The following is a 22525-nucleotide window of genomic DNA, read 5'->3' as shown; positions in this document are numbered from 1 at the left end:
CGAGCTGAAAGACCATTCCTAGTAACAGGAGTAGATTTTTGCGGCCCATTTTTCACGTCTTACAGTATTCGCGGAAAGCCGCCGTACAAGACATAAGCGGCAATTTTTGTATGTTTTGCTTCAAAGGCGATTCATATTGAATTAGTCTCCGAATTGTCAACAAATGCATTTCTGCTTTGTATACGTCGATTTATAGCGCGCCGTGTTGTACCATTGCGCATGGTGTGCGACAACGCCACAAACTTTGTTGGCGCTGCTACAAGGCTAGCTGAGTTTAAGTCAAAATTGTTTAACTCAGACGTCATAGATCACATAAAAACATATAGTTCAATTAAAGGATTTAACTTTTGCTTTATTCCCCCTAGAGCTCCACACTTTGGCGGCCTCTGGGAAGCGTCAGTAAAATCAGCGAAGACACTGGCTCTGAAGAATATTTCAAACGCATCTCTTACTTTCGAGGAACTACTCACTGTGTTCTCGGATGTGGAAGCTATCCTTAATTCAAGGCCAATAGCACCCACTTCAGATGACCCCAACGATTTCAATGCTCTCACTCCTGGGCATTTGCTGATTGGAACCGAATTAACGTCAGTACCAGAATCATTACTTTACCATTCCACGGACCCTCCCGGAAAGGAACTTCGGTATCTGGATAGATGGCAGCGAGAGACCTATTTGAAACAACAATTCTGGACACTGTGGGCACGGGATTATGTTCATAACTTACAACAACGCAGCAAATGGATTTACGAAAAGGCAAATGTGGCCTTGGGACAACTAGTTATAGTACATGAAGACAACGTGACGGCCCAACATTGGCCTTTAGCAAGAGTAGTGTCTGTAAATGCCGGACCTGATGACAAAATTCGAGTAGTCGAACTTAAGACTGCAAAAGGAATCTTCAAAAGGCCAATTCACAAGATCGCTCCGCTTCCAGAATCATTTATTTGAAAGTTGGTTCTTTCAACAGGGGGAGCATGTTGGAGGAGAACTCCTGAATCTAAATTCATTAATTTAATTATTCTGAAATTTTAACCATTGGGTTAAATAGCTAAACTATTGACATATCGCAAGCTCAAAGAGAGTTCAATCTAGCATCACTGGTGGCTCTCTTCTTGCGTTTCCCTTTACATTTTACTTTGTATTACACTTTCTCGTAGCATATAAGAATTGAAGAATTTACTGTACCAAGAGAACTCGAATGCGACGGACGCAGAATAAATGGAAAAATACTAACGTCGGCTAATCTGATTGTGGCGAGGGAAGGTTTTGATTCATCGAATCCAACTAGTAGCAGATTATTAATATGGCCGAGAAATTGGCCAACAGCTCCCATAGGAACGATCGGTCGAAAACAGTGACTTTTGTAAATAACTTCGTTACTTTTACCGCGATTGCTTTCAAATTAAGCAATTGTTAGTTTAGTATATCTGTTAATGACTGTGCCGAATTTGATAAAGATCGGGTGACTATATCATATAGCTCCCATAGGAACGATCGGGCGAAAACAGTGACTTTTGTAAATAACTTCGTTACTTTCAACGTGATTGTTTTCAAATTAAACATTTCTTAATTTAATATATCTGCTAATGACTGTGTCGAATTTGATAAAGATCGGGTGACTATATCATATAGCTCCCATAGGAACGATCGGTGGAAAACAGTGACTTTGGCCAATATCTTCGTTATTTCCTATGATTGTAGGCCATTCTTTCGCAAACATAAGCCTTTTTAGATAAAACGTTCTTCCACATTGATGGCTAAAAGGTAAGGAAAGAGTTACCAAAAAAGTTGCAAGGGTATACAAACTTTGACGCGGTCAAAGTTAGCCCCGGCCCTCTGGTTTTTTTTTTTTTTTTAATTAACTTTTGATATTATATATTTATTTTATTTTTTTTTTTTTTTTTTTTAATCTATATTTATGTACTTTTTGTATCCTACCTTTATTGTTTCTAATTTTTATATTGTTATTTTTACCTATTTCTACAACATCGAAGGGTCCTAAATACACTGAATCAAGCTTATGACTCCAATTTCTATTTTAAAAAACCTGTCTCCTATTTCTATTTTAAAATCCATAATTTTTTTCATTCTTTTTTGCTTAATTTTATTGTTTTCTAAAAGTATTCTAGCTCTTTTATACGCGTTTTCTAATCTAAACTTAACTTCCTTAGAATAGTCTTCTATATTATATATTGGATCTATAGTATTAACGCTATTAAATTGAAATGGTAGGTTACTTTGTCTACCAAATACAAGTTCATATGGACAATAATTATGTGTTACTGATGGTGTTGTGTTAAAACAATACACGAAATACTGTAACCATATGTCCCAATCAGTTTTATCTACTGAAATATACGAACGAATGTACTCGTTGAAGGCTATCTTTCAACGGTACCTAATGTCTGGTGATGGTGTGCTGTAGATGTTATGTTATCTATTTTCAAATATTTGCACAGCTCAGTAATAATGGACTTTTATATTCTGTTCCCATGTCCGTAATGAACGTCTTCATTGGACCGTACTTCAGAATAAAAGATTCGAATATGGCTTTTGCTACAGTTGTTGCACATTTGTTTGCAACAGGAACTGCTACTAAATACTTTGTCAGGTCACATATTAATGTGATTGCGTATTCATTCCCATTTTCCGAATGTGGTAGTGGACCGATCGTGTCTACTATCACTCTGTCAAAAGCATATAGTGGTGTTTCGGTTATAATCATAGGTGATCTTGTATGTTTTGTCGTTTTCGACGTCAGGCATTTTGGACATTTATTAATGTACTTTTTTACACATTTAGTCATGTTTTTTCAATAATATCGTCTCTTTATTTTTGTAATTGTTTTATTTATGCCTGTATGACCTCCTTGAATGGGATCGTCATGGAATGTAGACAATATAGCTTCTTTTTCTTTCTTATTATTTACTTGGGTCACCGGCTTGAGTAGCGCTACTCTTAAAAATTATAAAATTCTATTGCCCATATTTTTAAAAGATTCTATTGAAATAGTTTCAAAGATCTTTTCGCTCGGTGCCACTTTGACTTTAGTGATACTAAGCATACCGGCTTCTTTTTCGAGCCTTTGAAAAAACTGACCTAAGTCGAGAACTCCATTGGTATACATATCGCAAATGTCAATTCTTGCTATAACTTTCTTGCCATGTTTGAATGTGGTCGAGGAATCAGTTATTCGCAAGGTCACTACTTTTCGTACTTCGTCATTTACAATAACGTCATATACGTTGGGCTCGGAAGCTTTTTCAAGATTTTGCCTTGGCAATAGTTCTTGTTTATTTTCTGCGCAGAAATTGTTTTGTCTACTTTGGTACCTGGTAGTGACTTTCAGGATTTTTTTGTTCATGTCAATTAGATCGGATATTGTGATCCTTGATAGGGCGTCTGCCACAAAGTTATCTTTACCTCTCAACTACTCTACGGTAAGTCGTACTCTTCCAATTCTAGCCGCATGCGTGTCAGTTTTGAACTCGGGTTGACCATGGAGAACAAATATGTTAATGGTCTATGGTCTGTTCGCACTGTGAAATGTTTTCCATATATATATGGTCGAAAATATGTTATTGCCCAGTGTATTGCTGCTAGCTCTTGTTCTGTAGTACTCTTGTTGCTTTCACCTTTAGTGAATGCTCTTGATGCATATGAAACTGGAAGCTGGAGTCCATTATAGTTTTGTGTTAAAACTGCTCCACATGCTTGTTTGCTTGCATCTGTGATTATGCAAAATTCTTTGCTAAAATCCGGGTACTGCAATAGATTAGGTTGAACGAGCTTTTCTTTTAAGTATTGGAATGCATTTTCGCATTCTGCTGTCCATTCGAATGGAACATTCTTTTTACATAATCTTGTTATGTGCCGGGAATATTCGGCGAAATTTTTTATGAAACGTCTATAGTAATTGCAAAATGCAACGAAACGTCTAGCACTATCTGCATCATGTGGGACTGGATAATTCTTGATGACGTCAAATTTTGTGTCGTCTGGCAAGATTCCTTTATCTGTGCATTTGTGACCTAGGAATGTCACCTCATGCATAAAGAATGAACATTTTTCTGGATGCAGTTTTAGATTATTTTTTCTGCAGAGTTTAAAAACATCTACTAAATTTTTAATCATATGTTGTTCAGAACAACCAATAACGATTAAATCATCCATATAGAGGAAAGCTTGACTTGGCTCAAGCCCCGAGAATGCTATTGTCATCATTCTCTGAAATGAATTAGGTGCTATTTTTAGACCGAAAGGTAATCGTGTAAAACGATATGAGCCATTGCTCGTTGAAAAAGACGTTATATCTCTTGATTTTTCTTCTAGTTCAATTTGATGAAAACCTGACATTAAGTCAAGGCAAGAAAAATATTTTGCTCTTCCCAATTGATCAAGAATATCATCAATTCTGGGGAGCGGAAACTTATCTGACAGCAATTTTTTGTTTATTTGACGATAGTCAAATCGCCAGTTTTTTTCTTTAGATCCCGAAAGTGTTTTCTTTGGGACTAGCAAGAGTGGGCTATTATAAGGCGAAACAGATGGTTCAACAATACCCTGTTCGATTAACTTTCCAACTTGTCGCTGGATCTCGTTTATTTGGCTATGCGGACTCCGGTAATTTTTCACATATACCGGTTCATCATCCTTAAGTCTTAATTTTTGTTTATAAAAATTATTTGTTGTGATCGGTTCGGTGTCAAGTCCGAACACATCACTATACTCAGTGCATAACTTTTCGAGTTTGTCTTTGAATAGTATTGGGAAATTTTTCTTCAATTTATGAATTACAGATTCTTTTCTTATATCTTTGGTATTTTGAACTATATCGTAGTTCGAAAGTGATTCAAATTTTATATTGTTAACGCCTACTATTTGGCATTTATCTGTGGTATTTAAGAATCGGACAAAAGTACTTTGGGCTGTTGCAATAGTGTTTGCGACATAAATGCCCGGTTTAATTTCCGGATTCGGAATTAAAATGTTATCTTCTGCTGAAGATAGTTCTATTTTGCGTACCACTTGGGATCTTGCTGGTAGAAGTGTTGAGTTATTACCAGAATTGAATGTTATTGGAACATAAATTGGGTACGTTAATTTTTGTGGTCTAAGTATAAACCAATCTTCTGAATTGCTGTAATCTAATTTGCAATTAAAAGTTTTTATGAAATCTAATCCTATTATTCCATCGCATGGGATTCCGAAATCTGAATGAAGCATGTGAAATTCGTATGGAATAATATATTTATCTGTCTGCAATTCTATTGAGACTAGGCCTTTGGAGTTTATTACTCCTTCTCCTATGCCTCGAATGTCTACAGTTTTGTTTACTTGGATGTCGTGAAATACATCAGAATTTTCTTTTATTATTGAAATGTCTGCACCGGTATCATTCTTAAATGATACGAAATTATTAAGACTTAGGTTAATGGAATAGACTTTATTTTTTAATTTTGAGCATTTGGAGGATCTTGTCCTTTTCCCTGGTCGCTTTGGGTAATTCGGACATTTGTGTTGTTGTAACCATTCTGTTGGTTATTTGTATTTTGTCTATTATTATTGTGTCCACCTCCACGGCCGCCTCTTCGGTAGCGTGAATAATTTCGGCCTCGTTGGGCTCTGTGGGCATCGTTATTGCTCCAATTCGAGTTGTTATTGTTCCAATTCGAGTTGTTTCTTCAGTTACCATTATTGTTATAGCGGCGTCTGCCGCGGTCATTATGCTGGGCATAAAAAATGGTATTATTTTGGAAACTTTCTGTGGATCCCGTCTCTACTGAAAGAGTGGTGAATCTAGCAATGGCTTCTTTAGCCGAATCAAAGTTTCCTGATTCCATTAATAGCTGGACTCTTTGACTTTTGGTATGGCTTACCATAGAATTTACTGCCACTTTGGTGGTGTATTTTATTGCTTGTTCAGTTGGAAGACCATCCGAAATATATCCGCCTTTAAGGGCGTCGGCCAACTCAGTAATCTCCTTTGTGTATGAAACACAGTTATTGGGGTTTCTTTGCAGATTTTTAATTTTTTCTGTTAAAAGATCCACTGATTCACCCTTGAAGATTGTTGATAGTTTTCGTATTACTTCATCAATCGTTGTTTCAGAACTTAGGGTATTACCCGCTTGACCTTTTAATTTTGATTTTATGATTTCGATAGCTACTGCTTCGTGCGATTCTTTTATGCTGTTAAGTACGCGAAGTGCTCCAAGGAAACCCGGTAGATTTTTAATATCACCATCGAAGTATGGTAGCAGCCTGGTGGCTGTGTTTAAGAATTCTACCACTGTTTGTGTCATTTTGTTGTTTTCTTCGGGAATTGTTGTCTTGTTAAGACTTATTGCTGATGGTTCTTCTTGACTTATTTCTTCATCAGCCATTAGTTGCGTTTTTTCTTCCAGTACTATTGAAGTTTCCAAATCTGATGTTTGTTTAAATTCAATATTTTGTTTGTTAAACACAGTTATTGCTTTTTGTTTGTAATCACTGTAGAACGCACTTGCGGCTGTTTTTTGCCATATCTTTAGTTTGCTATAGTGTTCAGTTAATACTGCTCTAATAGCTTGAAGATTCTCGGTTATTATCTTCGTGTGTTTGGGTACTGTGTCTTGGGATGTTTCTCTATTCTGCGAGAGGCACTTACAAGATTTAGTTAATTCTTGCGCGTGTATTCTAGCTTTTCCTATTATATCATCCCAAGTAACCATAGTTTGTTAAGATTAATTTCTATTTCCATTTTACTAAAAAAAAAAAAAGGAAATTTGTCGTTTAGACCTGTTGTTAATTTAAGAAAAAAAATTTTGAAAATGTGTAAAGTTTTACTATTCTATGTCTATTATTTCTACATCTGAGTCTGTTAAATCTATTGGTTCTGCACTCGATTCTGATATGTTTATCAGCGCAATTGGGTCCTTGAAAAGTTTGTGGACCCATCCGGGCACGTCTTTTCTTAAAGGAGTCTTAGCTAACAATCTACTGTAAGCTACTTTTATGGATTTTTCCATAAGATCTACAATATTTTTTTGAAATTTGTAGTTGTGGGCTATCCTTATTTCCTTGTATTTGTGAATTGTTTCACCTGATTGTATCAGAAAATCAAGGAAAGGTAAATATTTTTGGAGCTGTTTTGTTTCTGCTTTATCCATATTCTACGCTAACTGCCTCAGCCTATTTAACTGATTATGGATGTATTTAGTTCTTTACTGCTTTGGTTCCTCCATTAGGTAGAAACGCAGTGTGCCTGCTGCGTTTGAAAAACAGCATACATATGGTACCGTGAGAATGAAACTCATCTGTACCCTAGTGCCTCCTTTGACTGGGAAATCTTCGCCCGTTATGTCAAGGTAAGCTAACCTAATTTGTACTAAGTTTATGGAGCGTTGAGGTGAGGTACTTCCCTCGCTCCTAAAAACCTCGATTAAGTCTTGGACTATGCTAGGGTGCCTGTTGTTTATTTTTTCAAAGTACCTGTCACAATGTGTCATTTTTTATTTTTTGTTTTTATGTATATATATATATATTTTATCTTTTGTTAAAAAGGTTTTGATTTATAATTGCTTGTGTGCATATGTATTTTTAGATCTTATCTAGATCATTAGCTTGGCTTAGAGCTCTTTTTGTTACACATTTATTCTGTAATAGGTAAGCCTTATATAATACATATGCGCACAATATTATGACGATTATTAAAAGTAGTATCTTCGTTAATCTCATATCAGCATTTGATGATTAAATTTTATTTATGACATTTCCAGTGGAGTCCACTGATTTTGTTTCGATTAACCCCATTGTGGGTATAACGGATATATCATCAAATTTACTTATGCTATTATCGAACATACGTATGGGATTTTTGTTTTTATTTATTACAAGTATTCAAAAATATGAAATAAAGTTCATAAAGACAGGTTAAAAACTTTGTTTAGCAATTACTTAAAATTTTTTTTTCATAAAAGGTCTGAATTTGATTTCTATTTGAAATATTAAAATAAAATTGTTATGGATTCATGCATATTTTTTTTTATTTAAATTATTTGTGAAGAGAAAAAAAAGTAAGAGAGAAATAAAATTTATCTCAACTGTGTCTTGCACAGCGAGCCAGAGACGTGGAAAAATTATAGAAAATGTGGTTGGCTCACAATTCAGGTATACATTTCATTTGTTTTATTGTTAAAAAAAAATCTCCAACCACATTGTTAGCCTATCAGACAGTTAGTATGTCGCAAGTTGCACTTTCGTGCTTCAACTTGCTATTAAGGTTATTATTACAATTATTAAATTAAAGGCAAGTAAAGGCTTGCGCATTTCTGCGGCCCCATTGCGTTTCTTCGCTCTTTGGCGAAGTTCAGCTTTCTTCACTGTTCATTCGTGTTCCTTGTTGGTTGATTTTCTTTTGGTTCGCTTGATTTATCAGATGGTTTTAACCGCTGCTTCTGCTTTCTTCTGGGCATTTATTCCAATTGATTTAAAATAAAATTTTCATTTAAATAAATAAAATGTTCATGTTTTGTGTTGTGGTTAATATTTGCAGTTGTTGTTCTTCTGACATTAACGTTGATTGATGGTTTAATTTTTGTATTTGGTTTGCAGATTGCAGTTGTTGTTTTTGTTAGCAGATAGCGGGTCCTTATTATGTCACGGTCGCCATGTTATATATATACCAAGACCGGGTTCCTTTGATAAAAATAGTATATCCAAGATGAACACGTCAGTGTCCATGCATAGTCGTTTTCAGAATGATTCTTTATTCCAAATTATTATTTTTCTTAAGCTAAGTTTACATATATATTCTTATGCTGCGACTTATGCGACAGCTACAAAAGAGAGGGAGAGTGTCAGTACATACATACATATTGTTGGAGCGCTTGCATCAAAGTGCTTGGTCAGCGTTCACACGCTGGCCTGGCTCTAGCTCATGTTACGCTTGTGCATACATTGCTTATGTGAATATATGTATGTGCATATATGTACAAATGTACATACATATATGATCATGCTTAGCTGTAAGTTTATGTGAATATGTTTATGTACATACATCAATGTATATATATAAACATATTCAAGTGCACAATTATATTTTAATGCGTATATGTTTAATTGTTTATACTTGCAACAGAGTGTTACAAGTTGAGCTCATTGTACTGAATGATTATTTGTATGAATATACTACAAGAAAAAAGAATATAAGTCCTAGTGTCGTCTGTATAGCTGTTTTTAAATCCCATAACATATTTATGTTAAGGATTTCCTTATTCACATTAGATTGCCCGAAAAGAAAAGATCAGAAAATTTCTTCATTATGAACATCCATATTATTTAATTATTTTTTTCCACATTAATTTCTTAACAATATTTTCTTCCACTGAATATTTCCTTTTCTTTTTATACCCTTGCAGAGGGTATTATAAAACTGGTCAGATGTTTGTAACGCTCAGAAGTATATATATTCTATAAAGTATATATATTCTTGATCAGCATGAGAAGCTGAGTCTGTCCGTTTGTCTGTCTGACCGTCTGTGCGTCGGTGCGTATGCGTTGTACTCAGCCATCTTAAGAGCTATCGCGATGAAATTTTTTTGGGTCTTCTTGTAAAGTATGAGATAAAGTATGAAAGTTGTCAGGATCGGACCACTATATCATAGAGCTCTAGAAGAAACATTTTTATAAAAATTGGAGTATTCCATGAAATTTACTACGATGCTAGTATTGGATATAAAAACTCAGATTCCAAAATTTGAATCTGATCGGATAAATAGTCATACGTCATCCTGTAGTTTTTTGACTATCGCATTCAAATTCGGCAGACTAATTAATCTTATCTATTTCTACCAAATCACCAAATTGAAATGAATATTGAAATCGGACTATAAACATGCAAAATATGCGTATAAAAGTATTTGACTACGCAGTCCAGGCAAGAATTCGCCGTTGGCTAGTGGCGGCGCTAGAGTGCTCGTGTGCTTGTAGAGTGAGCGAGTGAGCGTAGTATGAAGCATGTAAAAACAATTTAATAGACATACATTTGGTTTTCGAAATTTGAAATAATTGTTTCTCTGGTTCTCATAATTTCCAGCAGCATGAAATATCTTTTTCACTACCAGGTGAGTGTTCAGTTCGAATATATACAAATTTATCCTTCACTTGTAAGTCTGGGAATTTTTTTTACATTTCCACATTTGAGTTCTAAATATTCCATATCTAAAAAAGGTGATGATTCCAAATCTATTATTGAAATTGTGAACTTAAACGCTTGTAAACGTAATATCCATCAACTTGCGCTACAACTTCGAACTACTGTAACTCCAAATAACGTCGAAACTTTGCTATGGCTAAAACGACCGCTAAACATTCACGTTCTGCAAGGCGCAAAGAACTGGATGTGGTTTTTATTATTATTAATTTTTTAGAGAGCTTTATTGTTTTATTCTTTTAGGCACGTTTTTCTTCGCCATCGTTTTTATATAAAGTGTGACCATCTCCTTTCTTACAACAAAATGATAATTGACTTATGTATATACTAGATTCAAGAACAGAATTGTTATTATACCCTTGCAAAAAGGGTATATTAATTTTGGTCAGAAGTGTGCAACGCATAGAACGAAGCATCTCCGACCATACAAAGTATATATATTCTTGATCAGCACGAAGAGACGAGTTCAAATAGCCATGTCCGTCCGTCCGTCCGTCCGTCCGTCTGGATCGACGCAAGCTCCTCCTAGACCGTAAGAGCTACAGAGCTGAAATGACGGATGACTATATCATATAGCTCCCATAGGAACGACCGGTCGAAAACAGTGACTTTTGTAAATAACTTCGTTACTTTTAACGCGATTGTTTTCAAATTAAACATTTGTTAGTTTAATAAATCTGTTAATGACTGTGCCAAATTTGATCACGATCGGGTGACTATATCATATAGCTCCCATGGGAACGATCGGTCAAAAACAGTGACTTTTATAAATAACTTCGTTACTTTTAACGCGCTTGCTTTCAAATTAAACATTTCTTAATTTAATGTATCTGTTAATGACTGTGTCGAATTTGGTGAAGATCGGGTAACTATATCATATAGCTCCCATGGGAACGATCGGTCAAAAACAGTGACTTTTGTAAATAACTTCGTTACTTTTAACGCGCTTGCTTTCAAATTAAACATTTCTTAATTTAATGTATCTGTTAATGACTGTGTCGAATTTGGTAAAGATCGGGTAACTATATAATATAGCTCCCATAGAAACAATCGGTGGGAAACAGTGACTTTGATCAATGTCTTTGTTATTTCCTACGATTGTAGGCCATTCTTTCGCAAACATACGCCTTTTTAGATAAAACTTTCTTCCACATTGATTGCTATTAGGTAAGGAAAGAGTTGCCAAAAAAGTTCCAAGGGTATAAAAACTTTGACGCGGTCGAAGTTAGCCCCGGCCCTCTGGTTTTTCGATAATATAGCACAATGCACGAAAAATTTCTGAACGACATTAGGATTTGCTAATACCGTCGGTGCGTATGCGTTGTACTCAGCCATCTTAAGAGCTATCGCGATGAAATTTTTTTTGGGTCTTTTTGTAAAGTATGAGATAAAGTATGAAAGTTGTCAGGATCGGACCACTATATCATAGAGCTCTAGAAGAAACATTTTTATAAAAATTGGAGTATTCCATGAAATTTACTACGATGCTAGTATTGGATATAAAAACTCAGATTCCAAAGTTTGAATCTGATCGGATAAATAGTCATACGTCATCAACAGAGCACATGCTTACACACACAGAGGCAACGCTACATGAACTGTATGTGTATGCGGGTGTTGCTTTGCTTAGGGAATGATGGAAGAAGAAAAAATTGTAGTAAACAGAGTAATAATTATTGATGAATTGAGTTGCAGGGATAGAAATTTTAAAAGGTAAAAATGTTACTGCCAAGGACTGCAAGGGTATATAAACTTCGGCATAGTCGAAGTTAGCTTCTTTGATATTTTTCCTTGATTCTTTTCACTTCTTTTATTTTATTCTTATAAAACAATATTAGAAGAGTATAAAACAATTAAGGGGGTAAAACGGAGTGGAGGTAAGCAACGACAATTGCCTTGAATTTTGTTTTTGGCATGGAATGCTCTTGCTTAATCTTTCCGGCTTCGTGGTGTTTGATTTGGTAACAAAACGAATATCGGTAAAACTCAACCGACGAGATCTTCATATAGTTGCTATAGATGCTATAGATTTATTGTATTTTAATTATTTATATTCATTTTCTCAGTTGTGTTACCAAGACTAGTAAAATAACCTTTCAAACTAATTTTTGGTGAATAATTTATATAACATACACCCATAGGGTGAAATGGTATATTAAAGTCGCTAAAATGTATGTAACAGGCTAAGGAAGCTTCTCCGACTCTATATATTCTTGATCAGGATTAACAGCCGAGTCGATCTAGCCATGTCCGTCTGTTCGTCCGTCCGTCCGTCTGTATGAACACGCAGATCTCAGAGGCTCGGAGGTTTTTCTTAAAAAAGTATAACAGCTAGAGACATTAAATTTGGTTTATATACTCGTTTAGTTAGCGCGCAGAAACTAATTGTTTAAACTTTTTGCCACGCCCCCTTTCACCACCGGAGTTTACATAAAACTGATTTGCTTAAAAACTATGACAGCTACCGACATTAAAATTAGTATGTAGACTTGCTTAATAGACGCGCAGATATTGGCTATTTAAACATTTTGCCACGCCCACTTCCGCCCCCCGCAAATTAAACAAACCTGATTTTCTCGAAAACTAACAAAGCTAAAGTCACCAAATTTAGTATGCACACTCATTTCATATTTTGCCACGCCCACTTCCACCTCCATAATTTAGAAAAAACTGATTTCCTCCTGTAGTTTTTTGACTATCGCATTCAAATTCGGCAGACTAATTAATCTTATCTATTTCTACCAAATCACCAATTTGAAATGAATATTGAAATCGGACTATAAACATGCAAAATATGCGTATGAAAGTATTTGACTACGCAGTCCAGGCCAGAATTGGCCGTTGGCTAGTGGCGGCGCTAGAGTGCTCGTGTGTTTGTAGAGTGAGCGAGTGAGCGTAGTATGAAGCATGTAAAAACAATTTAATAGACATACATTTGGTTTTCGAAATTTGAAATAATTGTTTCTATGGTTCTCATAATTTCCAGCAGCATGAAATATCTTTTTCACTACCAGGTGAGTGTTCAGTTCGAATATATACAAATTTATCCTTCACTTGTAAGTCTGGGAATTTTTCTACATTTCCACTTTTGAGTTCTAAATATTCCATATCTAAAAAAGGTGATGATTCCAAATCTATTATTGAAATTGTGAACTTAAACGCTTGTAAACGTAATATCCATCAACTTGCGCTACAACTTCGAACTACTGTAACTCCAAACAACGTCGAAACTTTGCTATGGCTAAAACGACCGCTAAACATTCACGTTCTGCAAGGCGCAAAGAATTGGATGTGGTTTTTATTATTATTAATTTTTTAGAGAGCTTTATTGTTTTATTCTTTTAGGCACGTTTTTCTTCGCCATCATTTTTATATAAAGTGTGACCATCTCCTTTCTTACAACAAAATGATAATTGACTTATGTACATATTAGATTCAAGAACAGAATTGTTATTATACCCTTGCAAAAAGGGTATATTAATTTTGGTCAGAAGTGTGCAACTCATAGAACGAAGCATCACCGACAATACAAAGTATATATATTCTTGATCAGCACGACGAGACGAGTTCAAATAGCCATGTCCGTCCGTCCGTCCGTCCGTCTGGATCGACGCAAGCTCCTCCTAGACCGTAAGAGCTACAGAGCTGAAATGACGGATGACTATATCATATAGCTCCCATAGGAACGACCGGTCGAAAACAGTGACTTTTGTAAATAACTTCGTTACTTTTAACGCGATTGTTTTCAAATTAAACATTTGTTAGTTTAATAAATCTGTTAATGACTGTGCCAAATTTGATCAAGATCGGGTGACTATATCATGTAGCTCCCATGGGAACGATCGGTCAAAAACAGTGACTTTTGTAAATAAGTTCGTTACTTTTAACGCGCTTGCTTTCAAATTAATCATTTCTTAATTTAATGTATCTGTTAATGACTGTGTCGAATTTGGTAAAGATCGGGTAACTATATCATATAGCTCCCATAGGAACAATCGGTGGAAAACAGTGACTTTGATCAATATCTTCGTTATTTCCTACGATTGTACGCCATTCTTTCGCAAACATACGCCTTTTTAGATAAAACTTTCTACCACATTGATTGTTATTAGGTAAGGAAACAGTTACCAAAAAAGTTCCAAGGGTATACAAACTTTGACGCGGTCGAAGTTAGCCACGGCCCTCTGGTTTTTCGATAATATAGCACAATGCACGAAAAATTTCTGAACGCCATTAGGATTTGCTAATACCGGAGCCGTGGTTAAAAGAAATTTAAGTTTATCCTTCGGTAAAAACCGCAGACTCCTAAAAACGTACGAACTTGTTTCAAATTCTTCGGCGTTTGCCAATTTAAAATATAGGAAAGGATCTATGGAAATTCCTTCGCTACCTATTGCATTTTAAATCCAAATATGTGTTAAATATGTATCCCATTCTCGTTGATCCTGTTTTAAATATGAGCGCAGAGCGGACAATAGCATTCTGTTAACTCTTTCAGCTGCGTTACTCTGCGGTGGGTATAGCGCAGTAAAAATATACTTATTTAAGTACTTAGATAAAAAGGCTTTAAAGTCAACAGCCTTGAACTGGGATCCATTGTCGCTGATAATAATTTCTGGTACTCCATAATAGTGAAAGATTTGCTTTTCTTAAAATACATCAATCAAATTTGACGAACATTTTTTCAAACACTTTGTACTCCCATGGGAAACTTTTCTACGGCTAAAATGACCGCTAAATATTCACGTTCTGTTACGCTATAATTTCTTTGCGCCTTGCTTAGTTTCTTAAGCATGTATGCTATAGGTTTTTTTTCTTTATTATCTTTATTATAACCCCTTTATCAAAAGCATCACAATGCACGAAAAATTTCTGATCGAAATTTGGATTTGTTAATACCGGAGGCGTTGTTATAAGAGATTTAAGTATGTATATCCATTGCTTCCTGTGCCTCTAAAGTCCACTTAAATGTTTTTTTTTTTGCAGCCAGTATATCGGTAATTGGGCAGGTAATTTCTACAAAACTTCTGAGAAACCTTCGGTACCAACCACAAACTCCTAAAATCCCACGAACTTGCTTCAAATTCTTCGATGTTGGCCATTTTAAAATACAGGAAATCTTTCAAGGATCTGTGGAAATTCCTCCACAGAATTGATTTTTTGGGAACTTAAGCGGTATTTTTCTGCAGAGCCGATCAAGCTACCGATGACGTCACTGCTGACTGATGTTGAGCACCATTGATTAAGTTATTTCCTTCCGTAGAGTTTGAATAAATGATCGTCTTGGCTGTATGGTGATGGTAATAGGCATATGATAGGTTATGCCAAATTTTACGTATATTTTTCCTAGATAAATTAATTAAATAAAAAAATCGTCTCCAGAAGGCTATCACTAATATTTGCGTCATCCTCCATGTCTTCTTCTCACTGGATTCGTTAATTTTTGCATGGTGCTTCAATAGATCCACTTTGTTGTATGATTATATCATTGGGGCATAATCCTAAGCCGTCATCTGAATCATCCACTTTGAGAATATACGGTCGACTATTTACCAAATGCTCCGCTAAACAAAAAAGAGTTTGCAGCACTTCGTCAGTGGGATTACTTTCTACGGATACGGCCTCTATTGTTCTTTTAAAGCATCCAATTAGCCTTTCCCAGCAACCTCCAAAATTTGGTGAGTTCGCTGGTATAAATTTCCATTTGATTCGATTTATTTCCTCTAGAGCTTCTGTTAGTTCTCTTAAAGCGCCTCTAAGATTAGTTCCATTATAGGACCATAGTGTTTTAATTTCGCCTCGCCTTGCCATAATTCGTCGGATTCCAAAATGCACGAGTCTGTAGTCAGAGAGTGCGCGATTTTCATATGTATTGCTCTAGATGATAAGCATGTAAAGAGAACGCCATATCGCTTTTGTAGGCATTTATTGTATCTGCCGCTGGAGCACCGACCATCTTTCGTATAGAACCGGCCGAAATAATCCATGCCCACGGATGTGAAGGGTTTTTTAAATGTAGAGAACCTCTCCTTGGGTAATAGACCAATTTGAGCTTTAACCGGTTTGGCTTTGCGTCGTCTACACCACATACACTCGTTGATAATTCTTTTGATCTTGAAATTGTGACGAGTCACAATACTTGGCTGCGTCTGACACCCCATTACCGTTCCCCTTCTGATGTATATATTTAAGTAAACTACGCCTATGCAGGGCACCGCTGTTGGTTATCTTTCGTTACGCCCATGGAGGGCATATTTGAATGTTCCAACATGGAATTAACTATAGTTCTTTTCGACAGACGATGCTCATGATCTAAATCTATCTCTTTGTGACTAACGACTTGGTGTGGCAGCGGGGTCGACGCGTCGCGGAGTGGGCAATCTCTCAGCATCGGTCGCTGCGCCGCGAATCGACGCCAAATGGAAAAGCAAAGAAATCGAAAGCGAAATGGAGGGACGAAGATCGTGTCGCGTGCCAAAGCGCAAGACGCATCGTATGTTTTCACCGTTAGGATAAAAGTAGGCAGAGCAAGGGTGGGTTTGAACAGAGATAGAAGTAGAGAGAAATCACTTAGCAAGTGAACATCGTAGTGCAAAGATCAAGAGATAATACCAGCAGCAGCAAAACACGAGAACATTCTTACCTTTTAAATTTGAGTGCAGGAACCCCTTTGCAAATGAATAATGAATGTTTAGAAATTAGTTTATTACATATAAAATATGATGTTACACAGTAACATGTTAAATGGCACGCTTTGAAATTTTTTTTAACAAAACTAATTAAAAACAAAAAAAAATGTAACACGCACAAATTCATGGCATGCTAGGGATGAATATCGGCAGAAACTTAATACATCCCCAGTGGACGGTGATTCAGTGTGTGGGCGGTAGATAAATAGACCGATGTCAGAGTGTTTAGGAGCTTCGGGTTTTATTGGCTTTAGATTAATTGTAGTTTATTTTATTTCGTAATGCACTTAATATTACTTATTGTTTACTATAGTTATTAATTATCGTAGTTGTCATTAATGTTCTCTCGATATCTGTCTCACCCTCCTCAACGCTAAGCAACGACTGTACTCACACGAGAGACGCGCTGAATTAAAATTAAATTAAAATACTGGGATTGAAGGGTAGCAAGAGAGCAAGTGTGACCGTCTCTCATGCTATAAGTGGCATTGTAGTTTTATAAAATGAAATGCCAAAAGTAAGCGCAGAATGATTAAAATATTTTACTAATTATTTCAAGAGTGTTAGAACACCATGAACTGGATTTTTTCTAAAACGTCATCCATTATCACATTTCGGTTGTGACATGCAAAAGACATACGTTTATATGAGCTGAAAGCGGAATTTGTCGCATGATCGCCTATCCCCAGCAACAGTCCGATCGTTAGCATAAACAACAAACCTGATACCCAGAATCACCCCACAAATTTCGGCAATAAACAAAGAATGGTCCTGAACACTTGTGTAAACAAAGAAAGGTCCCACGCTCTTAGTGGACTATTGGAGTCAGCCAACGCCGCCGCCTGCGACGGCGTTAGTGAAAGATATCAGTGGTCGTGACCGAGAAAACGCGTTAAATGCCTTAAAGTGTCAACGAAATAAAAACATTATATTGAACTACACCAAGAATCAGACAGGGTCAAATTTATCGCTGCAATTTCCTCCAAGATCCGTTCAGAGGAAAACTGATAACCCAAACGTGTTTGCCCAGGAGCGTTAGTACCTTCAACGTTGGAAAAGCGAGCCCTCCTACAAGCCGATCAGTACAAGCACCGAAGATGTTATTAATAATGTAAGTTAAGCAAAATAATTCTAAGTGAAAGAAAATCAAGAAAAGAAAAAAGAATTTGTGTAAACACAGTGAGAAAAAATTTGTGAACCAAAACCAAAAGTTTAAATTTAAAAAGAAAAAAGAAAAACACAAGCTAAAATATTTATAAAATCCTTAATTAAATTTTTTCTCACTCAAGAAAAAAGAATCAAAAATTGAAAAAGAATTTAGTAATAAGTAATCCCAAAAAAAGGGGAAAGAAATAATTCACAATTTAAAAAAAAATTTTTTTTTTTTTGTAAAAAAAGAGAATAATCATTTAATACTGAAAAATTTGCATAATACCACAAATTAAGATTTAAGAAATAATTTTGAAAAAAAAGAGAATAATCATCTAATATTGAAAATTTTGCATAATACCACAAACTAAGTATTTAAGTACCAAAAACCATTTCCACCAAGATTAGCGGACCTACCGCTATACCTTTGTCAATATAAACTAAAATCCAATTTTCGCGGCATTATATCGTTCGTGACGTCATAATATTCGCGATATCGTAACACTTATTTCCTTGAAAGAAACCTAGTTCGAAATATTTTTTCCAAAATGACTAATGACAACTGGGTTAAAGCAGCAGTCCTCCAGCAGGGTGGTAGTCAGGCAGCAGCTTCCGATGCTCCGACAGCATCCACCTCAGGTGCAGCAGCCGTAAATAGAATAGAGGCACTGTCGATACAAGGATTAGATGTAGCTATCCAAACAATTTTGTCATCTCAGCTACAGGAAATAGTGAAGGAATTAAATTATTCTCAGCCAGTACACATTCCCTTTAGGGACCGGACAGCTAGCGTCCAGGATAACTGGCATGAATTAAACAAAGTGCCAGATATCGTAAAAAATCTTGACAAATTCTCAGGTAGTCGTGAAGAATTCTCAACATGGTTTGCTTCCGCCACACGTTTGATGGAATTGTACGCCCCCCATTCAGGGAACACCCAAATACTTTGCAATTCTGGTAACCATTCGAGGCAAAATTACAGGCCATGCGAATACACTGTTGAAAGTATATCGCACTGCTTTACATTGGGGTGCAATCTCTCAGTGTCTGTTATCTGAGTACTCAGACAAACGAGATTTAAGCACACTAGAATACCAGCTATTCACCATGACCCAGAAAGGCGCATCCATCCAGGTCAGAGATAGGGCTCTAGATACCTTCATCAGAGGTCTTAACGGAGATCTATCAGACAGAATGAGCTTAGCTCAACCCAGAGATCTGAGGCATGCATTGCAACTGTGCGAGATGTTGGACAATAAAAGGGCTAGTAACAATATCAGCCATCGTGACACTCGTCCACCAGTAGGACCAAAACCCCCGCATTATGCAAAAAATTACTTGCAACCTCAACAATCATACATACCGGCAATTCCACCAAAACCTTATAATAACAACAACTTTTATAATCAAAAACCAATGCAAAACGTGTTCATTCCCCCAAAATAAATTCCCTCAAACGAAAAACCCCATGTTTTTCAATGCACCACCGAGGCCATTTGCTCCGAAGCCTCAGCCGGCACCAACTCCTATGGATGTCGACGGCTCTATTCTAACAAAAAAGTTGACTACATGAACAAGCCAAACGCTAATTCACCACAACAATTTGCTCTCAAAAGAGTCAACCAGTCCACCCGAAATTTTCCCAATAAAGTACAGAGGCAATTCCATATCGAAACCGGTATGTCAGGTGAACAATATATCACCATACCGCCTCAAGAAGAGCATTACTCCGATATGTCCGATTATCAGTCTGCTTACCAAGGCCAAGAAGACCTTTACGAATTAGTCTCATATTCTGAGGTTCGTGAATATCAACAGCAGGAGGAATATTTTACCTCACAAGGGGACAACTCAGAGTTAGTCCCGCAGAATAAAGAGGAAACCAAATCACAATCACAGGAACCTCAACAGCCACAAATTGAGGACACCGTTAATTTTTTAGGTTAAAGTGTTCCTTTTTGCCGTACTTTGTTGTCCGGGACAAAGACGGAACAGCATACAATTTCTTAATAGATACCGGCTCCAACAAAAACTATGTCCAACCAGAAATAGCCAAAAACGTCAAAACAAATGAACACAAGTTTTACGCGAACACCGTAAGTGGTAGCATTCTAATCACCAGCCATATCCATTTGGGTTTATTTAACGAACCCAACAAACCTATAACTTTCTTCTTATTACCTAATTTGAATCCGTTCCATGGGATTCTAGGTAATGACACACTAAGAGAATTAAATGTCATTATTGATATAGGGAAAGATCTATTATTTGTCAACAACTCTCACGTTGTTAAAGTAAAGCAGATGCGAGCTCATCAGGTCCATACGATCGAATCAGAGGAGCTCACCAATCAGCAGAAACTAGGGTTAAAGGCACTCCAAGAGGAGTACGAATCGCTTTTCGCAGACCCAAATAAGAAGTTGACTTATGCTACTAATGTCCAAGGAGAAATCCGAACGACAACAGACACTCCAGTCTACACCAAACATTATCCGTACCCAGCTTATCTCAAAGAAGTAGTAGAAGACCAGCTACAAGAATTACTACGAGATGGTATAATACGACCCTCACGGTCGCCCTATAATTCCCCTGTATGGATAGTCCCTAAAAAGAGCGACAGCTTGGGAATAAGAAATATAGGATGGTCATTGATTACAGAAAGCTCAATGCAGTTACAGTTTCGGATAAGTATCCTATCCCCGAAATCGGAGAAATGGTTCCGCAGTTGGGCAACAATAAGTATTTCTCTGTTCTTGATCTAAAGAGCGGATTTCATCAGATTTCCCTTAAGGAATCTGATATTGAAAAAACAGCATTTTCTGTAAATGGAGGGAAATACGAGTTCACAAGACTCCCCTTTGGTCTAAAAAATTCCCCATCAATATTCCAAAGAGCTCTCGATGACATCTTGAGAGACCTCATCGGAAAAATTTGCTATGTCTACATTGATGATATAATAATATTCAGTAAATCTGAGGAAGAGAATTTCCGACATCTAGCTCTGGTATTTTCTAAAGCAAATATGAAGGTCCAAGTAGATAAATGCAAATTCCTAAGACACAGTGTTGACTTCCTAGGCGTAGTTATCTCAAGGGAAGGAGTTAAAACCAATCCAGAGAAAATTCAAGCCATTAAAAAGTTCCCCATACCAAAGAACCTAAAACAACTAAGGTCCTTCCTGGGATTAGCTAGTTATTACAGAAGATTTATCAAAGATTTTGCTAAGTTAGCTAGACCCTTGACAGCGTTATTGAGAGGAGAACATGGCAGAGCTAAAAAAGAATGTCTCAAGCAAGATTGAAATCCGATTCGGTGAAGCCGAACTCGATGCCTTTGAGAAAGTGAAAAATGCATTAGTATCACAAGATGTGATGTTAGCATACCCTGATTTTAAACAAGAGTTCCATCTAACCACTGATGCTTCAAACTTTGCATTAGGAGCTTCTCTAGAACAGAACGGTAGACCCATTACATTCCTTTCCCGTGCGTTATCCAAGGCCGAAGAAAATTATGCTACAAACGAAAGAGAAATGCTAGCAATAGTATGGGCATTGGATAAGTTAAGGATGTATTTATACGGCAAATCCAAAGTGTTCATTTACACTGACCACCAGACTCTCACTTATGCTCTCAGCCCGAAAAATAACAACACAAAGCTGAAGAAATGGAAAAGTTACCTGGAGGAATATAACTACGAGTTGAAATATAAGCCGGGTAGCTCAAATGTGGTAGCAGACGCACTCTCTAGAAACCCTACCAGCATAAATGCTAGCAGTACGTCAGCTACAGCCCATAGTGATGAAAGCTCAGGTCATGAACTCATTCCAGCAATGGAAATCCCCATCAATGTCTTTAAAAACCAATTGTTTATCCTCACTGGTGATAACGAATCCACTACCTTTGAAATACCGTTCCCTACATATCATAGACATACAATAGTGAGAAGCAATTATTCCGAAGAAGATCTTGTAACCATCTTGAAAGAAAAAATGGATCCTAGAATAGTTAATGGTATGTTTACTTCCGAAAGTATCATGGGAAAAATTCAACAAATATTTCCAGAGCATTTTAGGAATTACAAGGCAAGATTCACGCATATTCAAACTATAGATGTCCATGATCAGATTCAACAACAAGATATCATAATAAAAGAACACCTCAGAGCACATAGAAATTCCGTTGAAAATAAAAAACAAATTTTATCTGAATATTTTTTTCCCCGGTATGAAGAAAAAGATAGAAGCAATAGTAAACTCTTGCCAAACGTGCAAACTCTCTAAATACCAAAGACACCCTCCGAACCAAGAAATACAACCAACCCCTATTCCGAAATATCCAGGTGAAATTATTCATATAGATTTATATTCCACACAAAATAAGATTATTTTAACCGCAATAGACAAATTTTCTAAATACGCGCAAGTTAAACTCGTAAACTCAAAAGCAGCAGAACATCTTAAAAGTACCCTTACGTGAGTTGTTAATAGCC

At 36.4% G+C, this 22525-nt stretch overlaps 1 protein-coding gene across 1 annotated transcript; it reads left to right on the top strand.

Moving 5' to 3' along the window:
- Positions 1 to 365: 365 nt before the first annotated feature.
- LOC137586166 (uncharacterized) lies at positions 366 to 951 on the top strand (the record flags this gene model as incomplete). Its single annotated transcript, XM_068302148.1, has 1 exon — positions 366 to 951. A coding segment is annotated over one exon (586 nt), but the record flags the coding sequence as incomplete, so codon positions are not given.
- Between the last annotated feature and the right edge of the window lie 21574 nt (positions 952 to 22525).

The sequence above is a fragment of the Drosophila tropicalis genome, unplaced genomic scaffold (genome assembly GCF_018151085.1).
Source record: "Drosophila tropicalis isolate 14030-0801.00 unplaced genomic scaffold, ASM1815108v1 contig_907, whole genome shotgun sequence".
Taxonomy (NCBI): Eukaryota; Metazoa; Arthropoda; class Insecta; order Diptera; family Drosophilidae; genus Drosophila; species Drosophila tropicalis.
The sequence above is the reverse complement of the archived record's forward strand: the minus strand, read 5'-3'. Positions and strand labels throughout refer to the sequence as shown.